This window comes from Charadrius vociferus, unplaced genomic scaffold, assembly GCF_000708025.1.
Source record: "Charadrius vociferus isolate BGI_N301 unplaced genomic scaffold, ASM70802v2 scaffold221, whole genome shotgun sequence".
Lineage (NCBI taxonomy): Eukaryota > Metazoa > Chordata > Aves > Charadriiformes > Charadriidae > Charadrius > Charadrius vociferus.
In genome coordinates, this window is record NW_009647019.1 from 485,623 (window position 1) to 508,781 (window position 23,159).

The 23,159-nt window shown below is 35.4% G+C and overlaps 1 protein-coding gene across 1 annotated transcript in view; it reads left to right on the forward strand.

Moving 5' to 3' along the window:
* The window catches only part of PCDH9 (protocadherin 9), a 697,290-nt gene that overhangs the window by 252,766 nt on the left and 421,365 nt on the right, over positions 1 to 23,159 (forward strand). Inside the window, exon 7 of the mRNA XM_009895475.1 lies at positions 11,704 to 11,713. Within this exon, the coding sequence (XP_009893777.1) occupies positions 11,704 to 11,713 (10 nt within the window). The remainder of the gene's footprint in view (positions 1 to 11,703; positions 11,714 to 23,159) is intronic.

A 23,159-nucleotide genomic window follows, 5' to 3' on the forward strand; every position in this document is an offset into this window, starting at 1 on the left:
CAAACTTGGACTCCATTTAATCAATATCATGTAATCTATAAGAATCAATCAGTCTCCCTTCAAGTTAAGAAGGCATGTCAACAGAGTCCTGCATTTGTCTGTCCTGGACAGAGTATTCTTTTCAGTGTTTTCATTAATAATTTTGATAATTGACTGATGTATCATTGTAAAACTTGCAGATAAAATCAAGTTTTTAACAAAATTCATGTGTGGGGAACTTGCTGGGGATCAGCATTCAAAATTTTGGAAAACACCTTAAAGTGACAAGTTGATATCCATTCAAGTTTTGTGGGAAATCTTACACTCAGAAAGGAGAAATTAAATGCACCAAGTTGAAAATATCCAGCTAATCAGGTGGTAGTCAGTCAGAAATGAAACATGAATTAACAATGCAATCCTGTAAAATATATGAACAGAATTACTGTGTGCAAGATGTGGAAAACAATTATTCAAGTCAGTGCTTCTGAGGACATATCTAGTATGTTATTTAGTTTAGGTCATCGTGGTCTAAGGAAAAAATGAGCAAGCTAGAAAAAGTCCAAAAGAGAAGAGTAAGAATGATGAGGGGTTTTGAAGACATGACCTATAAAGAATTGTTGATAGAATTTGTTTTATTTAATCTAGACAAAAGGAGACTCAGAGAAAATATGAGGTCTCTGTTATGCAAAAATCTGTTGCAAACAGGACAATGATCAATTGCTTTTCTTGGCCACCAAATGAAAGAGAAGAATAAATTGGGTTAATCTAAAGATTAAGGTTAGGGTAAAAGACATAAAAGCTTATCAGGCAGTAAACCACTGGAATAAATTGCCCACAGGTATTTTATTTCCTGGAGTTTCCCTCAAGTTTGCCAAATGTCTGACAAATGAGTCACGTATAATTGCTTTTCTTCCTTTTATATAGTTGAAGTAGATGTTCCGTGAGATCTCATTTCCCATTCATTAATAGGAATTCATAAAATTTAAGTGTATCGTACCAGGTTTATTTTGCATTTTTGTGCCTCAGTTTCTCAGCCTTAAAATACAACAATATTTTTTTCTAAATTTGGTAGTCATGGTGGGAGTATATGTACGTGAATTATTGAGATTGCTTGGATATTGTGACAATGGAAGCCATATACATTTACACTGTAGAGTGATAGACAGCTACTCTATGAAGTCATTGTGAAAATGACATCTCTTTGTCTTGAATTCTTGCTTTCTATTTCTGGGAGATTGGAAGATACAGTGGCTTCACAGAGTTGTAAAGGAAGTATCTAACCTCAGTTGTGCCTCTTGGGACCACTTGGACAATTTTTGGAGAAGTGTTATTTGCATATCTCCAATCAACTCTTTGGCAAGTATGGGAAAAGTTCCCAGCTGCCAGTTTTGACAGCCACAATTCTGGCAGCTGTTAGTCTTGCAGGGGAAAGAAGAAAAAAGGAAAAGTAATAGCATTGGCATTTTTGTAGAGCTTGGATGACATTTAATATTACCTGCTGAAAATAATAAAAATAAAAAGGCACGAACGAGAAGGAGAGAAAAGGGTTCCAACTCATGGAGCAGATAATAGTAATTTTGTATTTTAAAGCAACTCCATGACTATTTCATGTCTGAACAGTTCCACTTTCATCTTGTTAAATTGAAAGTGGAAATAAGAAATTACAGGCTGAAGGAATGGGGTTAAAAATAAATCCTCAAGTGGGCTGGCAAACAGCAACTTCTTGGCCAAAAGCAGTTTAGCTAATGTCAGTTCTCTTTTCACAAGAAAAGGTCTGGTACACCTAAGTATTTCTTAAAAGGGAGGTTACTTTAATATAAAGGTAAAAATATATAATAATGATTATATAGAGTAAATAATTTCTAGGTGTTTGAACAATTTAGAGAAAAATGTTATGAAAGGGAGAGATGGGTTTTTTTTTTTTTTTTGTACCTGCAATATTTTGATTTTACTTCTAAACATTAAAACAGACTAACTTTTCAGTTAACTGTGTGGTAATTTGAAGAAGAGATGATGATGTGGCTTGGCACTGGTTGCTGGTCCTTTTAGTAGGATTTGTATTTTCATTCACTAGGAGACTAGAGTCTTCTGAATGTAAAACTGGTGTTATAAGAAATTTTGCTTCAGTAGGAACCACATAATTTGACCTGGAGGCCACATTAGATTTTCTCTTATATTGAAGTATCATGCATAGTATTAATCTGTATTTGTCTTTTGTTTCCTGCTATATGTTATCATGATGCATTGCCATTATAATAACAAATAGCCTGTCAACACATTTACTGGACCGCAACCCTCTTGGGATAATCACTGAATTTTCATCAAGACTGCAATGATTAGTGGTTTTGATTATGATAATCAAATAACTAATTAGCTATCATGTTTCAGAAAAGACATAAAATTAAAAATGTTTTCAGAATACGTGAAGACTGAAGTTTTTAGCTACTTCCACTTTTTTTTTTTTTTTTTTAGAAAGCTTAGAGTATGTAGGAAGAAGTTGAAGTTGCTAATTTTTATTGAAAAGGAGCTGAGTTTTTTCTCACTCTGTCCTGCTGTCTAACTACCTGTATTTATGTTCCTTCCCCGTATTTTTGAGCTGAGCTGAAATGGTAGCATTACTACTGGATTGTGCAACACAAGATAACACATTTTGTTTCTGGGGTTTGTATGTTTCTTTTCCCTTTTCTTTATATTTTGTGCCTTTTTTTGTGATTTTTCAGAAGTGTTAAAGTCTTATTAGACGGCAGTGCAGAGGCAGAGAGAGATCTCGTCTTCACAAATTGCCTCACAGCGGTGCTGCATTGTGGTGCTGAGATGGTGTTCTTCTCACCTTTATGTGCATTTTCTCTTTTTGTATTTGTACATGATGAAAGCTGGTGGTATTGTTTCATTCAGGTTTCTAGCCTTCAGAAATGACTGTCTGACGAATTTCTGAGTTTTGGGTTTGTTTTTCATTTTTTCCCCCCTGTTTTGTTTTGCTTAATGGTAACGACAGAGAAAGAAGGCAACGCAAGGAACGCTGGAGTTTGTTAAAGGATTCATTACACGCAGTTCCGGTTCCTTGCTCATTCCCGCTCATTCCCAGAACTATTGTTGGATCCAGATACTTGTAATTGCATTGTTTTCCACACTGTCCTTCATCTGTGCTCATTTTAAATGTCACAGAGAGAGGTGGTGACATTATGCTAATTTGTAATGGATTCCAGTGTTACATTGCCCCATTTCTTTGACCTCAGCAAAGAGCACTTGCTGAGAAGAACAGAGGATGATTACCTCCCCTCTGAGCATGAACTAGCTGCTATGACTACATGACCTTGGATTTAAAGAATAAACTCTAAAATTGCTGTGCAGAGGTTGTACAGGTTTTGTGCCTAAAACAAAGAAAGGATTTCAAAGAGAATTTTTTTTCCCCTCTGTGACTGAGTTTATAGATTCTTCCTCGTACAATGTATCTCTCATTCAGAAATTCCCATGTCTAAGCTTGTGAGATCAGTTTCAGTGAATGTGAAAAGAAATGTGGCTCACATATATTTAGGATATGCTTTTTAAGAGATATCAAGGTTTTATAGGAGAATTAGATGAAAGACTAAGTATTGCAGTTTATTATGAGTTTGTGGCTGGAGTTAGCCGGTACCTGTATCAAGATAAGGATCTTGCCTGAAAGATTGCTGTGGTTTGATCCTCCTGCAGCCTAAATGCAGGAGTTATTGAGCTCCCAACTACAAAAAGACTCTCAAAGCAGCCCCTGAAACTATATCAATTCTATACTGCTAGAATATAAAAAAATGGTGGCAGGATCAAAGGCATAGTTCAGCCATTACTGCTCCTTTTAAAAGAGAACTGAACAGGGTCATGTGGGAGGACCCTATGAATGGTGGAATTGAAGGAAGATTTCAATCTCCCTTTGAAAATTCACTGGCATTAATATGATTTTGAAGGGCATGAATAAGAAGCTCTACAGTCAAAGCACTGCTGCAGGAGCAGGTTTTTGGCCTTTTTTATGTCAGTTACAATTACACTAGCGCTCCAAATAAGAGGTGAGTAAAGCCTGAGGACATGATTCTACATTCATTCCTCACCCAAAACTCCCCCTCGCGCTCGGTGGGAGCATAAGGGGGAGTTTTGTGTTATGCGACACTGCTTCAGTTCTTGATTCTGGTTCTCAGTGAAAGATAAATCCATTCTTCCTCACTTCTCCAGAATCAAACAAATCAGTACCAAAGAGAAAAAAAAAACCAAACAAACAGCAAGCAGATTATAATTCCTTTTGGGAAAAACATAATTTGTTTTCTTCAGCTGTGTTCTGGTACTTTGATTTTAAAAGATTAGGTGCTTCACACTTGGTGAGAGTCAGAAGCTATTGAGCTCTGTCAAAGTCATAACTGATATTTTCATGTAATACCTTTGATTTTGGGTCTTGACACTAATTATTTTATTTTCTCTTGATGGTTATCAGATTGTTAATGGTACTGAACTGAAATCTCTAAGATTATTAACAACTTGATGGATTTGATTTTTTCTATCAGCAGAACAGGAAAAGTAAAATTGTGTCCTGAACAGATGCAGAATGAATGTCAATTGAAGGTTACTGTAGCATTTTCCCCTCCATCTTAAAGACAGTTTTTATTTATTCTTGAGGGAACAGAACTTAGCTTTGGTATCTCTTTGGGCTTCATAGTTTTTAAAATTTCAGAGCAGGCTGGACACTTTTGTGGATTTAGAAAATGAGGGGAAAAACAGTGATCGTAGCAAAAAAAGCCCAAGCTTTTCAGTCATGAATGTCTTCCTGTCTTCATATTTAGTATCCTTAATCCCCCTTGAAGCTTGCTTCTAATTGTTTTTTCTGCAAAGCTGGCAGAGAAGAAAGCTTAAGACAGTAGAGATTACATCATTATGTTACATTATAGCCTAGGTTCATGAATCAACTTATTTCAAAATTTTGTCTTTATCCAGATCTTATTACATTCACTGTCCTAAGGTCCAAATAAAGACTATGTTCTCTATCTAAAATGTGAAACGAACACTTTTGTGGGTGTGCACATGTATTAGTGCAGGTAATGAATAGGGGTTTTTTTGTGTGTGTGCTCAGAACATCCCTAATTTTAATATCCACTGAAATAAATCATGTTTCTGTTAGCTTTCTATTCCCATAAATTTCTAAACATATTTGAAGAAAAATTGTAATTTGAACTGTTTGCTAAACATGTCCAATCACATCTCTAACAGCTGCGGAAACACTTCTGCTTTTGGGTGGATTGTGACAGGTGCTTAGAAAGGTATCTTCCATTAAAATTGTATTGCAGTTTTAATAACAAGAGGTAAATTTGAAGTCTGAGCTAAAATACAACTAGTTTCCATATTTAGATAGGCAATCATTTATTTTAATCAGATACCAGTATTAGTGTTGTACTTCACCTGTTTCAGAAATAAATTTCTGTTGAAAAATACTGCACAGGAGGTTGGGGTTATAAGTAAGGTCATATTTCATATTAAATATGTAAAAGGAGTTAATTATGTGGTGTAAAGTTCATAAAATTGTACAATACGAATAGTATGCTTGCTATACTTACAACACTTCAGTTCTTAAGTAGAGTCAGTCTACTTAGCAGCAAATGGAATGAATTCCTTTAGCTATTAATGAAAATATCTAATGTATGATTCCTAAGCCAGTCTTTGGACCAAAATAGCATTTGTATTCATCTTGTTGTGAAGTTACAATTGCCTACATTTCTTGTCTTAATTTATTCCAAGCATAATGTTGATGAAATCACAGCGGCCTGTACTGCAGATCTGTAGAGCTGGGTGAGCATGTTATCCTATTGTATTTTGAAATCTTTTCTTTCATGTTCCTTCTAGGAAATAATTTTTTGGCAAGACAATAACTGTATGTGGAGAAGTAGCAAGGGAGATCCCATTATTATTCAAAGTATATTTTGATGAGAAATTTTTTAAATGCATACCTATGGCAACTTGGTCAGAACAGTGGTATATAATTCAAATATAATGGTTATGAACCATTTAAACATGAGAAAGAGGCACAGGATATCTAAAAACTGTGATCCATATCAAAGTGTTTCTGCATTCCTTCTGCTTTATGAGTAGTGATTTGAAAATGAATCCAGTTTGGATATAGGAAGATGGAGAGATGGACAGTAACTGAACGTGAATGATCTTTGCAGTTGGGCTTTGAAATACAACATTGGCTTTCCTAAAGTGCAAGGTTTTGCTTACCATTCTCCAATCACTTGTTTCTCTGCAATTTTTTCCTTGGCATTCTTAATGCTTTGTTGGATTTTAGCTGAAATAGTCTGGCTTCTATGTTACAGATCATTTACTGTGAACCTGCTGGGTTACTTTCAAAAAGGGTGCTGTTCTTCAGTTCTTAATTACAGCACCAACAATTCCACTATAATCGTACATTTGTTATATTATTTGCAAACCTTTGGTGGATTATTTCTAATACTGAAATAGTGGTTTATTCCATATTTCTGCGGTATGATGTCTGTTACATGTGCAACAAATACACTGTTAAACTTCAGTCAGTTCTAATTTAATCATTATCAAGCGATACTAGTTTGTCTCTTATTCACTTTAAAACAAGATGTTTAAAAATAGATCTGGTTTAAGAGTAATTTTCTCTGATACTTTTAGGTATGCTTAATTCTGAACATATGTCACAGAGCTGAGTGTTCTAAATGTATTCTAATTGCAATGCAGTGGAAAAACCGTTATCAATATTTGATATCTTTATGTCTCAATTCAGTTTACTATCACAGTTTCAGAGTTAAAAGAATGGAATTATTCTTCTCATGACATACACCCCTGACTTGATCCTCATCCACTGCTGGTTGTTGCTTTCCACTGTGAGCACTGTCCCGCTTCTCAGAGACCTGGGAGCCTTTGTTGGTGCAGACTTGGGCAAATAGAGCATTGGGTCCCTCTGCCTTGCTTGTGCCTTCTCTTACTAAAATACATGTGCTATATTTCAGTTACAGTCCCACATGTTCCTTGTTCACCCTTTCACTATCAGCATCGTAGCAGAAATTCTTCTCATTGTCCCTTATGTCCATTGCAAGTGTCAGCTTTTGGTGGGCTTTGCTCTCCAAACACCAGCCCTTTGTGCCCTAGAAGTGTTTCTAAATTGCTCCTTTTGTACCTTGTCCCTGCTTCCACCTCTTGTAAATTGCCGTTTTACATTGGAGCAATGCAGCATTGTACAACTATATAAAGTTGTGCAATATTTCATTATACAAATTTATGATAATAAATGTATTTATTTGGGATGGTATTCTGCTGGTAACATTGCTTCAGGACTAAAGGAAAAAAAATAACCCTGTGACTGACATTTGGTTGTTTTACTTTACTACACTTCGGTGCTAATTTCTTTCAAATCCCTTTCCAAACTGATAGGCTACTCATTTCCAAATGTCCTTTAGTGATATATCATTTAAAAAATACCAGTCATTGTGCATAATAAAATAAATACATTTTTATGGCAGTAGGTACAGTTGCAAGTTTGACAGGTTTAATCGTAAGGAAAATATATGGTATTCTTCTGTGATTCACCCAATTTCTGTCTGAGACTACCCTTCCAGCTTTAAGAAAAGCTTGAACACAGGTTTTAACATGGTGTTAAGCATCTTTCTAGTGTGACATAACAAACTTGCTACTATGAAAAAGGGATACTCACTGCCAACAAATGCTGTGAGTTTGTTTCTATAGATCTAGCAATTCTTGAAGTTGCAATTTCTGTTCGTCTTGTATAGACATGTAGATGAACATTCAGTAGAAGACCTTATGATGACTTCCTTAAATCATTGTTGTACATAGTTGCAAGATTTATTTTTTTCTCTTTCCACCTAATAATTATTATCTCATAGCTTTAAGGATTTATAGATGTGTTTATGCACACTTAATGCTTCTCTGATTTACAAGTCATTGATACCAATTCTGAATACAAAAATATTCTACAGACCATATGTGTAGATATTTAACACTATTAGTATATGATGCTAAAAAGAATTACAACTTTGTAAATATTCTTCTTCTTGGACTATTATTATGCTGTGGTATTTGCCATAATGTAAGACAGTGTGTGCTTACTTTATTTATTTGCTGTTATGGTCCAACAGCCTTTTGTGATATACTTCAGTCTTTGAGTAATTGTGTGCTTATTCAAATTGCTTGGGATGTATTCCAAGAGCATTTAACATGAACCAAACTTGACCGAGTGTGCATCAGGCATAGTGGATAAGAGTCTGCATCCTTTTTCAGATAAACACATAATTTGAGGATTGTGTAAGAATTGTTACTGACAACAGGTGTTGAGTAAGCAAAATGGAAATCACAGTCTTCCATCCTAAGGTTTCAGACCCACAAAAAATTTAAAAGTCAGTTATGTGCTTTGCAGGAATAAAATGTCTATGAAGTGTAGTAAGATCATTTTCAGGTGTAAAACTATATAAATATATGCGTATGAGATATATGTGAGTAGATCATAGAATCATATTATAGTTTGGGTTGGAAGGGACCTTTAAAAGTCATCTAGTCCAACCCCCCTGCAGTAAGTGGAGACATCTTCAACTCAGTCATGTTGGTCAGGGCCCCATCCAACCTGATCTTGAATGTTTCCAAGGATGGGACATCTTACCACCTCTCTGGGCAACCTGTGCCAGTGTTTCACCACCTTCATTGTAAAAAATGTCTTCCTTCTCTCTAGTCTTGGTCTATATATGTATATATTTATATGTATACATACATAAATGGTTGTTTGAGTCCTTTCCTCTTTACCCAAAAGATAGCCCTTATTTTGATCTCTATTTAATTTTGAAGAAATTTTCCACTTTTTTTTTTTTTTATAAGGAAATTGTAGTATAGTCCTTACCTTTTCCTTCCACTCCATGTTCTTTAAACTCTGTTTCCTCACCAAACAATGTGAAGAAATAAATTTCCTGCTGGGCTTTTAAATTTAGAGCATGGGGTTCTTAATGAGGAAGTAGAAATTGGTGGTACTTGAAGCAAATAAATAAATAAAACATGGTTTAGCGAGGAATAACTGGTGTAGCTGAGAGAGTGCTAACTCAGTCCTGACGTCTGTTGGTATTTTATTACATTCTGCAGCATAAATATAAGACTACTGCCTCCTTAATTATAGTGAACAGATTTTATAATGGTTCTATTGATCTTTTGTGAACAATGTTGATCTCGTAGGAAAGGTAGGTGGAGCAACTAAGTAAGAGCATACACTGCTAATGCTTTCCAGCAGGTTAGTGGCACTGAAGTGCTTCTTAAACAAAAATATTCAATTATTTGTGTAATTGATGTAGCATATATTTTCAATATTCTAAAAAGTAAGTGAATATTGTTCTCAATTTCATGACTTGGACTGTTATCAGCTTCTGTCATTCACAGGAAATTACACCCTAAAATCTCAATAGATAACATGTAGCTGCTGTAAAAGCCAGTGAGATGAGGTAATGCTATGTAGGCAGTACAGATTGTCCCTGATTGAATACAGATTGAATATAGCATTTGGAAGAACTTTTGCCAATCACTGAAAATAGTCATTACATAATTAAAATGAAAGAGATGCCTTCCTGGATTGAATGACTTTTTTTTTTCCTTTTTTTTTTTTTAATAAGGAAACTAATTAGTCATCTTAAAATAACAATGATATTTGAAAGCTGGATAAAGCCTTGCAGAAAGGTGGTAACAAGGATCTTGAAGTACACTGAAATTCTACTTTTCTTTAAATCAGTATCAGCACTTTTTTCCCCAACATGTGCTCACTTCCACTACTGGTGAGGAAATCTCTGAACTTGGTTAGAGAAACTGTTCTTTTTATTAAGCTATTTTTAATTACTGATTAAGTATAATAGCTAATCCTGAGATACAAAACACAGACTCTATTTTTTTCCTGGTTTTGCACTGGTTTTGAATCTAATATTGTCTTATTTAAGTAGAGTTTGGAAACACAAGCTGACTGCATAAACTGTGTCAAATATCTCATTCCAAGAGATGGACAAAATCCTGACATTACATACAAGAGGTAGTTTTGCATAATTCAATGAAATTGAAAGAGTATTTGATAACAAGAATAAAGGTCAGAATCATGGGAGGAAAAAATGTCTTCCTCTTGCAAACAAAAATCGTAAGTACATTATGTGCCAAATATCATGCGTCATTGCATGGGGGAATGAATTGTGTGGGATCTGACAAGTTCCCAGCACTATCTAATGGTATTTTAAAAACCTATGTTTTATTGTGACTTTTCAGAAATACTGTTTGTTACAATTTAGCAGATCCTTCAGAGAAATTACATGTTCTTCAGGAAAATGAGCAGTTATAACAGGCAAGCGTACTTGCTTGTACGATTGAGGCCTCTGAATTCATTCTGTCTCTCTTGCAAGATAGAAAAGCAGCAGTATTTCAAAAGAAAACATTTAGAGTTTTACAATACTGCTGTAAAAGTATGCTGTTTGCTGGCGAGAAAGTAAAACCTAGGGGTCCTATTCAGTGACCTTTAGTGCAAAGCAGTACCCTACTGAAGTTGGCAAATCGTTTTTGAGCATATTTATCATTATGGAGTATTCTTACCTTATGTATCCATCGTTAAATATCCTCTATCACAAGAAAAAAATGCTGCAAAACCCATAAACACATATTTTAAGTATGTAGACTGGGTAGACTGGTATGTAGATACCATTTTAGGAGAAATTCAATCCGGGTCTGGCAAGGACTCATTCATTCTGAATGAGCAAGGATTTTTATGGTGTCCTTTCTTTCGGTCTCCAAAGTCCTTGTTGTAGTTGTTAGCTGAGAAGAGAAATTGTTTACAAATTTTCCACAAACTAGTGGGGAGGATATAAGTCCTAACTCTGTTCTCTTCAATGCTGAGTCACGTTTCTTGATGCATGCTGAGTTCTGGTCTGCCAATTATTTGGACTACTATAGGGTCAAAACTGCAGATCTTATCTGGGCCTTGTGTCCTGCCTGTTGTCACAGCCCATGACCCAACTACATATTATCTCTCATTTTTTTTGAGATTCATGTATTTGTGGGTTTAAAGACTGCTGACATCTGAATAGCAGTCAGTAACTGATGTAAATGGGTCATGATATGTTGGATGAGGATCAAGTGCCTCACTTTCCAGCAATATAGAAATAGGAAGGCACAGAATATGTAAGATGCTTAGGTTTGTGTATTCACTTATTCTTTTGGGAATTGGGCAATCACGTTTTGTATTAGCTTAAGAATTGTAACATATAGCAGTGTATATGATAAATAACAGTAATCTAGTTTGAGTGTTTTAAAGGCATAGTTTCCTAGATAACTGGCAGTGAAGACTTTGTATGTAGTCAGTGTATAGTAATTTAGGACTAGGCAGAACTCTAACAGAGATCCATGGTCTGGAGCTGAATTTTTATGAACACTTCAGCTTTCCCATGTAAAATTATAGGACTTTCTAACTTACAGATATTTTCAGTGATTTCTGTGGCTTGCTTTGTCTGGAGCACTTGATGGGGTTTTTTTTTGTTTTTTTTTTTTTCAGTGAAGCTCGTTATTGGCAATCACCTTGAGCTGTGAGTAGCAGACTAGTTTTTCACAATCATTTGGCAGTCAAATTCATTGCAACTCAGCCTAGCAAAGTTGACAGTATTCTTCTTACAACTGTGCATGAAATCCCTATGTGATAATTTCTCATTTGCAGAAGACTGGGAAAAGACATTATGAGGTACGTTTCTAGGGAGTCTTCATGTTTGTGTCACTGACTTTCTCCTTGATCACTTGGAGAGTTCTCTTTTATGTTGCTGTTTCCTCATTAAGTTTGTTGCCATTTTCAACCATCTGGTTTTCTGTGGGTTTTTTAAGATGTCTTCTGGAACCTATTAGTTTATTAATACTGATTATATAAATCTAAACAACAGAAAAATATTTTACATGAATGCCATGAGGTAAAATCATCCTAAAAATATGCTGCAGAAATACTGCTTTTCTGTCAAGCAGTTCAAAGTACTGATTAAACTTGGCAACTCTTATTAGATTCCATAGTTGGAAATTTCTTGCAGAGGTAGCTTACTGCTTTTCTATTTTATTTCATTTTACTCAGGTTTTGGGTTTTGTTTTTTTGTTTTTCTATTTAGCTCAGTAATCTGAGTTCCAGAATTCTCTGAGAAATGATGACTTAGCATGCCAAGGTTAACTCCACGTAAATATGATCAGCAACACATCACAGGCACATTGGGTTCACAGTACATGTCAGAAGAATGGAATTCATTGATACAATAATGTGAAATGTTTACTTAGAGCATACGGCTTGTTGGCACTTGCAGCATAGGTCTTTTGTGAGACCTGCCAACATTAGCAGATTTGCTACTAGTATCAGACTCATCATTTCATAAAATATTGTGGTTACCTCTTTTTGGTGTTCTCATCTCATTTGATTAAAAAGTTGTCCTTGAATTCTAAGTGCTTCCCAGCTGTCAGCCAGAGCTTCCTTACTTAATACAAGATGGAGGTATCTTCACTTAGCTTTTTTTCTTGAGAGAACCTGCTTACGGAACAGGTTACTTAATCCATAAAGGTGGAAAAGCCAGGCCATTCTTATATATGATTTCCTCAACTTTAAAATTGTTGTGACAAACCTCTGAGTCCCAAATTCGGTGTGACAATAGTGTCAGTGTAAAACACGATTGTCCAGCTGTGAAGAGAATCTTTCAGCAGCTATGGAATTTCAGGAGGTACCTAGAGTGGGATGAATACAGCTTCTCATTTTTTCACTACTTTTACCTTAATTGAGTAGTTTACTCTTAGTTTATCATTTGGCATTTTCAGCTTTTGATGCTCATAGCCATGAGCTCTTACCACAAAAGATTTTTTTTTCTTTCTTTCTTTTATGCAGCTATTTTAATCCACTAAAGACTTTTGAACATGAGAGGCTGGAAACTTCGCCGTATAAAATTCCATCACAAACCTGAAAGTTGGAATATGTCTTCTGACTCCCCTGGACTAGCTTGAGCTGCTAGAGTTCATCTACCCATAAATGTCCAAAAATAGTTTTCCTAGGATTCTCGGGGAATACTTAACCGGGCACTATACAGACTATGCAGATCTTCATGGTAATCTCAGCAACAGCAGCAAAGGAATGGGACAAAAAATGTATTACTTTAGACTGGTCTAAGTGGAGAAGCTCCAAGAGAATAGATCAATTTGGGGACTGAGCTTGTCTGTTATCTTTGCAGTTATAGGGGTATAAGAGACAAAAATTTGAAATACACTAACCTCCCCCTGCTCCTCAACCTCCCCCCACCCCCTATGTTGGAGATAGAGTAAAAAAAACAGCCGAAACACCCCAAGAAATGAGACCTCAGGTTTTTCTTATGCTGCAATCCAACAATATGGTTGCAGCATATATATATGTGTGTGTGTATATATATATATATATGCCTGATCAAGTAGATACCAATTTAGCTACAGCAGTGTTGTGTGCAGTGTGGGCTGAAATATTCTCACCACTCATCCTTTAGGAGCTTGGGTAGACTGGTCTAGCAGCTGGAGTCTCCTCATCTCATTCCACAAGCTGCTTAGGTTATATTTGGGGTCCGATTGCAGTTGCACCTGGGACTACAGTGTAGGCATACACTCAGAAACAGTGGGGATATGTGTTGTTAAATTTAGAAGAGAAATGTGTTTTAAAGTTCTGGTAATGGAAGTGTAGATGTCTGTTTTGATGTTGGGTTTGGTTTTGTTGTTTGGTTTTTGATATTTTGGGGGGGTTAGAATAAACAAAACAGGAAGGATGTAGCTGAATGTTTCTTTGGCTCATCGAGTTGTGTTTATAAAAATGTGATCCATATTTCTCTGGATTCCTCTATCCCTTCAGACCCCTTTGTGTACCTGAAGGTACATTTGTCTAAGACGGGAAGGGAGAAATTCAGGAATTTAAAATAAAATATCAATAATTGATAAGAAACACAGAAGAGTTTTATTTTCAGTGTGTTTTGTGTTTGATTAGTATAACTGACTGTGTTAAATGCTCAGTGGTTTACAATTTCAAGAAAAATTCAAATCTCTGTTTCTCTGTTTCTCTGTGCTCACCAACCTGAAGCACATTCTGTGAAATATAGATTATGAGACATACATGTCCACGTACTCACTTTGTCTGAAAATTTGAGAAAATCTCTCTACCCCTCGAAAGTTAGTCTTTTCTTGCATTTTCTCACCTTTGTACATTGAGACATTAGTGCAGTTCTCTTACCCCCCTTTTTTATTACATTGTTAAAAGTTCTTCTCAGCAAACACTGTTTGGCAACAGCTTTTACTGCATGCTCAAATAAAAACCGGAACGGAACAGCATACAAACACAGTGTAATATCTTAAAGTGTGAATTAGGAACCTTCAAACTGAGTTTGCTGCCTTGCCATTCATGGAAGTACACACAGAGATCCTATTTTAATTGATGACAGCGTTTGCTTCTCTTACATTCCTGTTTGTACAGTGAATAAAGGATAAAAAATGGATCTCTAAGGGGATCTGTCCTGTCTGTAACAGAATGTAAGGTTTTGTAATAATGAGCAGTAAAAATATGTATTTTCTTTTCCATTTTCTTTCCAACTCAGAGTTATACAGCTCTTCTATTTAATATACTTTTTGATCTTTTCTTGAGAAGTAAAACTGTTACAGGATATTTGTCTTTTGCTGGAATGGTATCTAGGTAATAATAATTACAGATTAAACATTTAACTTTTTTTTATATTGAGTTTCTCATTACTTTGCAGCCAGGTATGTATTATTAAACACCATGCCTCAGAATAAAGTGTGAATGTTTATTATTGTTATTTTATTTTAAAATAATTACTTCCATGAAGGGTTTTCTTTTTCATTTTTTTGAAAAAGCATTGCATTGATCTTCTGTTTTGTAAGAACTTTTAACAAAATGAATTTTGTAATAAACCCAAACTTTAGTAGTTATTTATCTCAACCAGATAAATAAGGAGTCTGCTGATCATGATTAATTATCACCAGTCTGAGTAAGAATTCCTTTTGAATTCCATCTCCTTGAATTGCTATTCAGGAACATGACTTAGAGATTTTCTCTAGAAAAAAAAAAATAAAAAAAAAAATCACCCTGTCAGTATTGCCAGCGAAGTAAATGAGTGTGTCTAAATTGATATACGTGGGATACTTCCAGCTTGGGGGGAACATTTTGCCATATCTCATTTCTCTCAAAGGACAGGACCTTGGTAGCTGCACATGTGGTTTTCCATAAGACCAGCACAAATTTTACTCAGTCTCAACACAGACAGTGAATCTTTCTATGAAGGAGGATTTCTTCTGTTGTTGAAGGTGGCTAAATCAATTCCTTATGGTTGAAAGAAATAGGAGACAATTCAGAGCAACTGAAACCCGATTGTTATAAACAGAGAGGGAGCTCTATGTAAGGTTAAGCACTTATGTAAATATTTGTCATAATAAGGCATAATCAGGTGAGTCAAACAAAATGTGGACATCATAAAATTAAAAATCCAACATCAAAAGGGTTCAGAATTCAGCCTGTGAACTCCAGAAGTGCTTTAAAGCATTCTGTAATGCCAGGTGGTCTGCTCTTTATCTAAGGATGTACTTTTAATTAGCGGTCACATCACTGTAGTAACTGGGTGAATCATGAGGATTCAAAAATAGAAATCCTTTCAGATTTACAGAATAATGCTTATTTTCAGGAAGCTTAATGGTATGTGAAAGCAGGTGGAAAATTAATGTAGTTCACTTTACATCTGGGAGCAAATGGAATTTGAGTGCAGTGTAGAACTGGCTGGAAAATGGCAAAAAAATATACTATTCCACTCCCCTCACACCCTTCAAGAGGGATTTTTTTTTTTTTTTTTAATTTAATGGATGTTTCTAAAGCTTCCTCTTCCCCTATTTCCTTCACAGGGGACATTATATATTTATTCTTCCTCACTCCTCTTCTTGTCAAAACAATTGCATTTTTGATTTTCCAGTAATTGTCTCGTGGTTCAGCCTGTGTCCTCTGGCAGTTGCCACAACAATCTCTGTATTTTCAGGTGTTTCAACTGTACAGTTGCGGTGCTTCTTCCACAGCTGCTACCTCATTCTGCTGAATTTAAAAAGGGAACTTTAGAAATACAATGTGAAAATTAATTACTTCTTCCAATCACAACATTTATTTATTTTATTTTGTTTTACTGAAGGTACGAATGAAAGAGTGAAAATTTATGCCAACTAAAAGAATTTAATTAATCTCAGTATCCATCTCTTTTGATTAATCGATTATCTTACATAAGAATGGTTCTACTGCATTCTGGCCGAGAGTTGACCTAGTCTATTACATGGCCTTCAATAACAAGAAAAAAACCCCAAACACCCAGAAGTTCAGGACAAACATATTGTGTAGGTACCACCTGTTTTTGTTTGTATGGTTTTTTTTCTCTGTTTCTTTTTAACCTTTGTAATCTGTGGTTTAAGTGCCTGCTGGATCAGGGGCTGTATTTTATCTTTGTATTCTGTGGATCTTGGTGGATGTATATTCTGTGGTTATATGTGGAAAATGTTTTTTTTTTGTTGTTATTTTTTTCTGTGCACTTAGACATACCAAATCTTATTTTACATTTCACTGAATTCAGCTGACAGCTGAAGTAAAGTAGTTGTTGTTTCTTTGCTATTTCTGTAGTTCTGAATTGTTAATTTTCATCTGGGAGATAAAATGCATGCACTCCATTTGTTTACTGAGGTACTTTTATGAAGTAACAACAAAGCAGTGTACATAACTGATCATATAGTAAGGTTTCTGACAAAGCTTTTAAATTAGGCTATTTGGTAACTGTTTTGAAATAGAAGGTAAAATAGAGAATAATTTTATACTCTCCATTTTAGACAAACAGTTTGAACTCAAAGTGTGAAAAAAAGAATTAGGTAAAATACTCTGCTTTTCCCAAATGCTGTGATCTTAATTAAAATCCTACTGGAAGTCACATTAGGCAGTGTTTCGATGCAAGTAGCTGTTCCCTGTCACTGTCTTTGATGCTTCAGCTGAGGTAGTTTTACCAAGTCATCCGGTGTGCAGTGTATGAGTGTCTCTGATAAGACTTCTTCCTTGTAGGGATGAAATCCAAAAATCAATGTCAGATGGAAATCAAAGTTCTCAAGGTTTGAAGGATTGATGGAAAGAGATTTTAATGAGTGCGAATTTCAAGCTTTACCTTCATAAATTTGGCAGAAAGGGCAAGCATGAAATTCCTGGGTGCAGATGTCTGGGAGAGATGTTTGAAAATAAGGACCTTAAAAAAAAGTTTAAATGGAAATCAGGAGTAACATTTTGATGGAAAGAAAGAAATATTTTTTCCATATTTTACCTGGAAATGTAACTCAGATTTTGAGGAATTAAGTATATGCCTGTACCTTTGTGAAACTGGATGATAACCACTTTCCAATTACCTCTCGGTAATAAGAAGCATAAAAATTAATTGCTTCTATTAAAGTAGGTATTTCTTCTAATTTAAAATAAATAAAAAATACCACAACCCAGAAACAGGGTTAGTGAAGACAATGCCAAGTTAAGTTACTGAAGACACCGCCAAGTTAACTGATTGAGTTAAAAGACCCAAACAAGGGAAAAATATTTCTGGGAAATGAGGGTATGTAGCCTGTTTTATTTTTTTTAATTTAATTTCAGCATGGCATCACAAAAAATATTCTGTAAGCTAAGGTTAATTTTGTCAGTGATCAATTATAGCCATATGGAAATAGAACAATTTTAATTGGTAGTACCACTGCATCCATATTTTTGAATATAAACCCCTTGTTTTCTAATAGTTCTATTCCGATGTTTTTCCTGTTCAATGCAGTCCAATTTTTCTTTGCTAAAAATTGTGTGCTTGTGCCACACATTGGATATTGGCACTTAAGGAGCTAATTTTAAAGTATGATGGGCAAATAATTCAAGTAAAAAAAAATGTAGTCACTCTTTCTTCATGTAACAGTATCAAATGAGGAGTGAGTAATAAAAACAAAGAAAAGAAATAAATTTCAAACTCATTCATCACAACAGTTGGGTTCCGTAGCAACTAATTCTAAACCTGAGATTTGCCTCTTTTGAGTATTTACTCTGAAATAAAAATGCAATTAAGAAACAAACAGGAGGAAAGAGTTTAAAAAAAATGAGAAAACCTTTTTGGAGATATGCTCTACTGATGTAGGAGCTTGGTCCTTTTTTTTTTTCCATAGATATTGCATTGAAAACACATAACCTTATGATATTTTTCAGAAGTCTGTGATAAAGATATCCCCTTCTTACATGAACTTGGGCAACAGCCATGCCTGTGTTTTGTGAAGTACAAAGACTTCACAAGTAGCAAGAGTTTGAAAGAACTCTGCATGCCACAGGCATAGTCTTTTCCCAGGTGTGACTTGAAAGAAGAGCCATTTTGTACACAGCTGCATGAAGCTAAAACTGGCAATGGAGAATCTTCATCCTTGGAGATTCCCACACCTTGACTCAACAAAGCCTTGAGCAACTTGGTCTTGCTCTGAAGTTAGCCTCTGCTTTGAGTGGTTAGATTAGATGATTTCCCAAGTTCCCTTCCAACTTAAATTATTTTATAGCTCTAAGCTGCACTGTATTTTAAAATTTGGCATAATGGCTGTGCTCAAATTGCATCTTCCTGATGCAACGGCACCGTGCCCACACTAATGGCCATAGCTAAATATTGTGCTTTAGCTCTGGCAGCTCAGATGTCTGAAAACCATTGAAATTAAATATGGCAGGTCCCCATGGGCATCCCAGAGCCTTTTGCTCTATATTGACCTAATCAGAGATTTACTTTACTTTCTTGTTCCCTTCTGTGTTTTCATCTTCTTGAAAAAACAGTCCTGCAGTCCGAAGGTTGTCATTTTGACTGGAGTTTGGCTTCAGCTAATTACTCGTGCTTTTAGTGCTCAGTTCATGTGTAGTGAGCTTTGCCATGAAAGGGAAAAAAAAAAAAATCACAAGAAATTGTATGGTCTTGCTTGTTATTTATTAGAAATAAGTTGGGGTTTTTTTTGTGGAGATGAATACTTCTACACCATAGTTTCCAAAAACTGCAATCACAAATACAATGCCAGTTGCAGGTGTATTAGCCTCTATTTCTGTTAAAAAAAAATAAAAATAGACTATCTCACCTATGTATTTTGTGTCTTATTTTGCTTTCATAGTTGTGAGTTTTTAGTTAAGGACCTAACTGGAAGAGAAAAAAGATATGCATAGAGAGGGCTTTAGAAGATATGAAACACTTCATATTGAATTCTAACAGAGTCTGACCCTCCACTTTCTCCCTACAATCCATACTCCACCATCTTTCCTTAGCCATAAAAAGAGCTTTTGCCAGTCCCCCTAAATGAGGAACCAAACGTGACAGCTCAGCTGATGGTGTTGACATTGGCAGCAGACTTGACGGACAGCACCAAACCTTGCCGTGGCCTATCTCCTGCTAATTAGCTGTTCGAAGGAACTCTGTGTGCCACAGGCACAGTCTTATCAGAAAAGGACATCTTTGCCGTTCACCCTGACAGCTGTGATGCAGCTGTTCGTGGAGCGAATGGAGCATGGAGGGGGAGGGTGGGAGGTGGAGGAGGAGGATTTAGAACAAGTGACAGCTCCAGTATCGTGCACTGAAGCCGTCCTGAGCTATAATAAACAACTGGAATGGGGAAGAGAGAAGACGGGAGTCAAAATTTGTAAAACGGGAACATAGGTTAGACATGAAACAAGAGGAGGAGTGAGAGGAAGGGAACAGGACTGCCCTGTGAGTGCTCTGTAAGACAACTAGAGCTGTATGCTCTTGTGATTAATGCAGGCTGAGGGATTTAACGTACAAATGTTCATGATTTTCCATAGGTCATGTGCACTTCTGTGGATATTAATGGGGATATGTGTCAGGAAGTCCCACAACTGAGCAAGACGGGGAGCAGAATAATTTATTGAGGTGCCGTAGATCTGATGGCTTTGGAGACAGGCTGAGGGAAGGAGTTTTAAGAAAAAGTGCTTGCTACTTGTTCTGGGGGTTTATGGGTGGGGAATAAGAGTTTAAGAAAGTGCTTCTGCTGCTTTTCATAGCAAATACTCTTGCTGATGTAGATATTCTAAATGGTAAAATACACTGTTGTTATTACTTTCTTATTCAAGCTTGTAATATGTACTCTATTGATGCTTTTGAAAACAGATGTCTAACTTAGTTGAATGTTAACTAGACAGTACAGAAGTAAAGGTGCGGAGTTGAGCATGTAGAAAATTCAGTGGAAACAGTGAGATTGTCACTGGTGTACTTTTGTTAGTTCCCATTAATTTTTATTTTCCAGTGGTTTGTTTTTTAAAGGAGAGAGTGAGACCAGACTTTGGACCTTTTGTGGTGATAAACTTTCAGTTTTAAACTTATCAATCATTTTGTAATATAACTTGAGAGGGGGAACAGAGTGCAAAATTCCACAAATGATTTTAAAGCAGTTTGCAATTTTTCAACAAGCTGATATCATTTAGAAGGTAAAAATACAGTTTAGATTAAATAAGTGAAATAACGATGACAACAACAGTCCCTTCCCCAGAAGTCAGACTAAACACTTTTTAATGCTGAACATAAAAAAAAAAAAAAAAAGTTATTACAACATTAATTGATTTTCCTCTGTGTTTTCTAGATGCAGAAAGATTAAGACAAATATTTTGCTTGCAATATATCTGTCCTAGGCAAAGGTAAGGAATGTTAGATTGCCTGGGAAAGCTTGCTTGTAAAAAGCTTCCGGTATAATTTTACAACTGAGTGGATTAGTTTGTGATAGCATTGAGATTTGGGATGTTGCTGCAAACTAATTCTTTTTAAGGTTTTCTCTTTTTATTGCTCATTACCTATGGGTTTTACTACATGCAACTTCTCTTTTCTCTACTGACGTACAGACAAAATAGCTAACAGTATGCTGCAATCAGTAGCCAAAAATGTCCCAAAGCAGATGTTTCTATTGTTATAGCAAAGAAACCACACATATGCTTGTACACATCACCAATGCTTTATTTATACATTTACTACCGTGTTTGGTATTACCTCTTATCCTTCACTGAAGAAATCATCTTAAGTTGACCCCAAAAAATTACATATAGACTTAGAATATATATCAAAGATGGTTTTCCTTATTTATATGTATATATATAAAAAAACAAAACAAAACAAAACACTCAGGAAAGGTGACCTTATACTTCAGGGACTTTCTCAATCAAAAAATACATATCCTTGCTCTACTTTATAGTGGGACTGCTCCTATAATTTTTATTTGTGTGTCTATAATGTATCCTGTACTGTATTTACAGGGACATGCAATGCCTTACGGTGACATTTTCTTTATTTTCACTCCTGACTTGTGAGGTAATCCCAATTGTTGCACTGAAAACTTTAGATATTCTTCATAAGTATTTGATGTGCCCACAGAACATAAGGTTTGTCTTTCAGATTTTATACAATTCTAGTGAAATATTTTTTAGTGAAAATTATTTTGCCCATAATAAAAAATAGGTTAAGTGTTCACTCTAAATGGTTTGTCCATTATTTCTGACCTTTTTGTTTGGTTTTTTTTTTTTTTCATTTTAAAGAATTCAACATACCATTTACAAATGAGTGACTGTTTATATTTCTCCTTTCAATACTTTTCAAAATTGTACAAGATTAGTGGGGTTTGAGTGTTAGGTTTTGACATCTGTTCTGTGTAACTGATCACTCAGCTTAATAATTTTAATAGTAGATCTTATATCAATATCTGTTCATAACTGATTTAAGTGTTCATTGTGCAACTCAAGATTTGGAAAATGCTTACTTTTATGTATTTTCCAGCTTTAATAGCAAGAAAGCTTTAAAGGTAGAGTACTATGGTACTCCTCCTCCTCCTGTGTTCTGAATTGTGTGAGTTTGCCATTGCACAGAAAATTGGCATTTTCATACAAATGATTTTTTTTGTAACTTTATATTACTGGTCTAGTTCATTAAGAGGGGACTAATTCTGCATCTAATTATTTTTGCTGTGGCTATGTTTTTGGCAGTGGGAAAATTGTTCTATGTTCCTCTGGTTTTCAGTTGGTGATATAATGCAATTTTTTGTGGCTTGAGCATGGATGGCCACAGCTGAACTTTTGCACATTATGCTGTATTAAAAACATAAAATTAAGCTTACTGTTCTTAGTGGCTAATTCTTATACAGGAGATAATGATATCTCACTTTTATTTAGGTTATACAGAAGTCAAGACAATATTGGTAGGTTCTTAAGAGGTGTACCTTCACGTACCTTGTGAACTGCCAATGCTTTTGGTACTGAATGAACTTAGAAGCTGGGAATTTAAACTAACTTTAAAAAAAAGAAAAAAAACAAACAAAAAAAAACCCACAACACCCCCCCCCAAAAAAAAACCCACCAAGATAGTCTTTAGGTTTAGGCAGAGTGGTGCGCAGAAGGTTGACAAAACCTGCCAGTCATGAAGAGGTGACTGAGAAAGGCCTTTAAGGGTTAATGTGTTTAATAGTCTTGCTGCATGAGAATATAAGCTGGGTGGCAAAATCAAGAGGGTGGGAATTTTAACATTGTTGTACTATATAAGTGACAAACCAGTGAGGTGACAGGAGAAGGACAGTTTTTTTCATTCTGTTTTCATCACCAGTATCTAGTGTTTCTTTACTGCTGATGTTACTGAAGGGCAGAACACCCCTCTAGGTACTGGCTATTAGACCTAGTTATGAAGAACAAATACATCAGTAAGGAATCTGATTTTTTATTTAGCATTTTTATGGTAGTGAGTTGGTTTTTTTTTAATCTGAGAACTTCTTATTGGAGATATTATGATAATTCACAAGCCACTGTTGCCTACTGCAGTCACAATCTTTCAGATTTCTTTTCTCTCTGAAATTAAAATGGTGCCTCTGGATGCCGCAGATAAAATCTGTTTGATGGCATGTCTATGTGTTTATGAGTTTCTAAGAGATGAACAGGAAGGGCTTGTTCAGAGAAGCACAGCTTTTCATCTAATATATTAGATATAGTCAGTGTCCATTTCAAAATCAGAAGTATATGTATTTTAAAGGTAGTTAATGGATATATATTAGCAATACAGTTACCAGAAGTGTTAAAATGCTTCCCTCTCCCCCCCCCCCCC